At 38.5% G+C, this 2,527-nt stretch overlaps 1 protein-coding gene across 2 annotated transcripts in view; it reads right to left on the bottom strand.

The window, feature by feature from the left end:
* WDR47 (WD repeat domain 47) overlaps positions 1-2,527 on the bottom strand; it is a 71,839-nt gene that overhangs the window by 8,516 nt on the left and 60,796 nt on the right. For both annotated transcript variants that reach the window (XM_003784081.2, XM_012801743.1), the window contains exon 13: positions 1,515-1,646. In XM_003784081.2, the coding sequence (XP_003784129.1) occupies positions 1,515-1,646 (132 nt within the window). The remainder of the gene's footprint in view (positions 1-1,514; positions 1,647-2,527) is intronic.

Genomic DNA, 2,527 nt, shown 5'->3' with positions numbered 1-2,527 from the left:
AAAAAAAAAAAAAAGGTGATATAATGCAAAGAATAATAGCCTGGGATCACATTGAATAATCCAAGACTTGTTAAGTTTAAAAAGCAAGATGTGTATTATATTCTACCATCTATATGTGTGTGATTCATGTATTTGTGTTTACAGGAGGAGGATTATAATATATATAAACTTTCTGGTTATACATTTACCAGAATGCTTCTAAAAGAATAAATAAGAAACTGGTCCTGGCTCAGCGCCTGTGGCTCAAGTGGCTAAGGCACCAGCCACATACACCTACGGTGGCAGGTCTGATCTAGCCCAGCCTGCCAAACAACAATGATGGCTGCAACCAAAAAGAAAATAGCCAGGCGTTGTGGCAGGCACCTGTGGTCCCAGCTACTTGGGAGGCGGAAGCAGGAGACTCGCTTGAGCCCAGGAGTTGGAGGCCGCTGTGAGCTGTGATGCCACAGCACTCTACCCAGGGCGATAGCTTGAGGCTCTGTCTCAAAAAAGAAAAAAAAAAAAGAAAGAAACTGGTCCTTTAGTAAAAGAACCAAGGAATAGGAATGGAAAAAAAACAGTAAGCTCTTTTGTTAAAATTTTAATTTTTGCCACATGCATGCATTTAAAAAAACTTTTTTTTTTTTTGAGACAGACTCTCCCTATGTCCCCCTGGGTAGAGTGCTGTAGCGTCACAGCTTACAGCAACCTCCAACTCCTGGGCTTAAGCAATTCTCTTGCCTCAGCCTTCCAAGTAGCTGGCACTACACGTGCCCACCACAATGCCCAGCTATTTTTTAGTTGTAGTTGTCATAGTTGTTTGGCAGGCCTAGGCTGGATTCAAACCCACCAGCTCTGGTGTATGTGGCTGGAACCTTAGCCACTTGAGCTACAGGCACCCAGCCATGGAGTCATCATTGTTGTTTGGCAGGCCTGGCTGGCCCTAGCTGCTGAGCTATAGGCGCCAAACCTAAAAATACATTTTTAAAGCTCTGAGTTCTAAAATGGCCCTACTGCCTGGGACAGTGGCTCACGCCTGTAATCCTAGCACTCTGGGAGGCTAAGGCAGGTGGATTGCTTAAAGTCAGGAGTTCGAGACCAGCCTGAACAAGAGCAAGACACTGTCTCTAAAAGTAGCTAGGGCGTTGTGATAGGGATCTATAATCTCAGCCACAAGTTTGAGACTGCTGTGAACTATGATGCCACAGCTCTAATGAGGACAAAGACAACAAAGTAAAACTCTGTCTCAAAAAAAAAAAGTAAAATGGCCCTGCTAACAGAAAATTTGGAACATCATATTTAATTTCTCTGGGCCTTGGTCTCCCAAAGTTGAATATTATTTTTAGAGATAAAGTAATTAGATTAAAAAAAATGAAACAGATGATAGCATTTTGAAAAAACTAAAAGTAATCAATAAAATACCAAATATTTATTTCATTATTTTTTCTATTTTTTTTATTGCAGGGGAGAGGAAATAGACTAGTATAATTCATAAAGTTTCTTGGTCACATAAATTCATTTAAAGAAAAACCTACCAGTTCCATGAAATGTTGTGCCAACAACACGAACACAGCTCGGTACTCGAAGATCCCAGAATCTAACGGTCTTATCTTGGGAACCAGATGCAATCATCCAGCCACTCCAGGTATAAAGTGCTAAAATATGCCCTAGAAGAGATCATATACCCAGTTACTACTGTAGAATACCTTCCCCTAACACATTCAAAGCTAAGTATTTCTTATTACTAGGCAAATGATGGTCTCGTTAATCAAATTTACTCTGTGATAAAGATTTTCTATATGTATCAAATAAATTAACAGTTTTCAAAAAATGAAGATTGTAAAATACACAACATCAAAACCACACTCAATCTTTCTTTACTGACTCTGTTTAGTACAGTAGGTTCCTTCAGTGTTTCAGGACATCATGATTAGCACTGAAAAAAATTATCATCTGAAATTATGGCAACTTTTCTATGGAGGAAGCATAGGACTGTGGGATTAGATTACCAGCTTTGAAAAAGGCAAACTTGGGATTATATATTAGTTTAGTCACTGATTAGCTCTATAACACTGGACAACTCATTTTATCCTTTCATCCTGTAAAATGGGGATAAAACTTCCTGTCTTATAAAGTGATTGTGAGGATTAAATTAAGGAATTATGTGTATAAGTAAAGGATTTACCGGTAGCACACAGGGGAATATCAATGTTAGCTATCATTATAATGATGTTATCCAAAGTTCACAATTTTTTTAAAAAAAGAAATAGAGTGTTACCCTGTCATGCAGGCTGGAGTGCAGTAGCCTGATGATACTTCACTGAAGCCTCAAACTCCTGGGCTAATGCAATCTCCTGAGTTAGCCTTCTAAGGAGTAGGTTAAGTATGAAATGTCCAATTTCCTTAAAGTACTAAGTTTGACAGTTGATATCAGGAACATTTTACTTTGACACTTCTTGTTTTATTTGCATTGTGAACGGTACATCCTCATTCTTTCAAATGCACATTTAGGCTTGTGATTACCTTTCAAATGTTTTTTAGAGCAATT

This window comes from Otolemur garnettii, unplaced genomic scaffold (genome assembly GCF_000181295.1).
Source record: "Otolemur garnettii isolate 467f Iridium unplaced genomic scaffold, OtoGar3 scaffold00010, whole genome shotgun sequence".
NCBI lineage: Eukaryota > Metazoa > Chordata > Mammalia > Primates > Galagidae > Otolemur > Otolemur garnettii.
The sequence above is the reverse complement of the archived record's forward strand: the minus strand, read 5'-3'. Positions and strand labels throughout refer to the sequence as shown.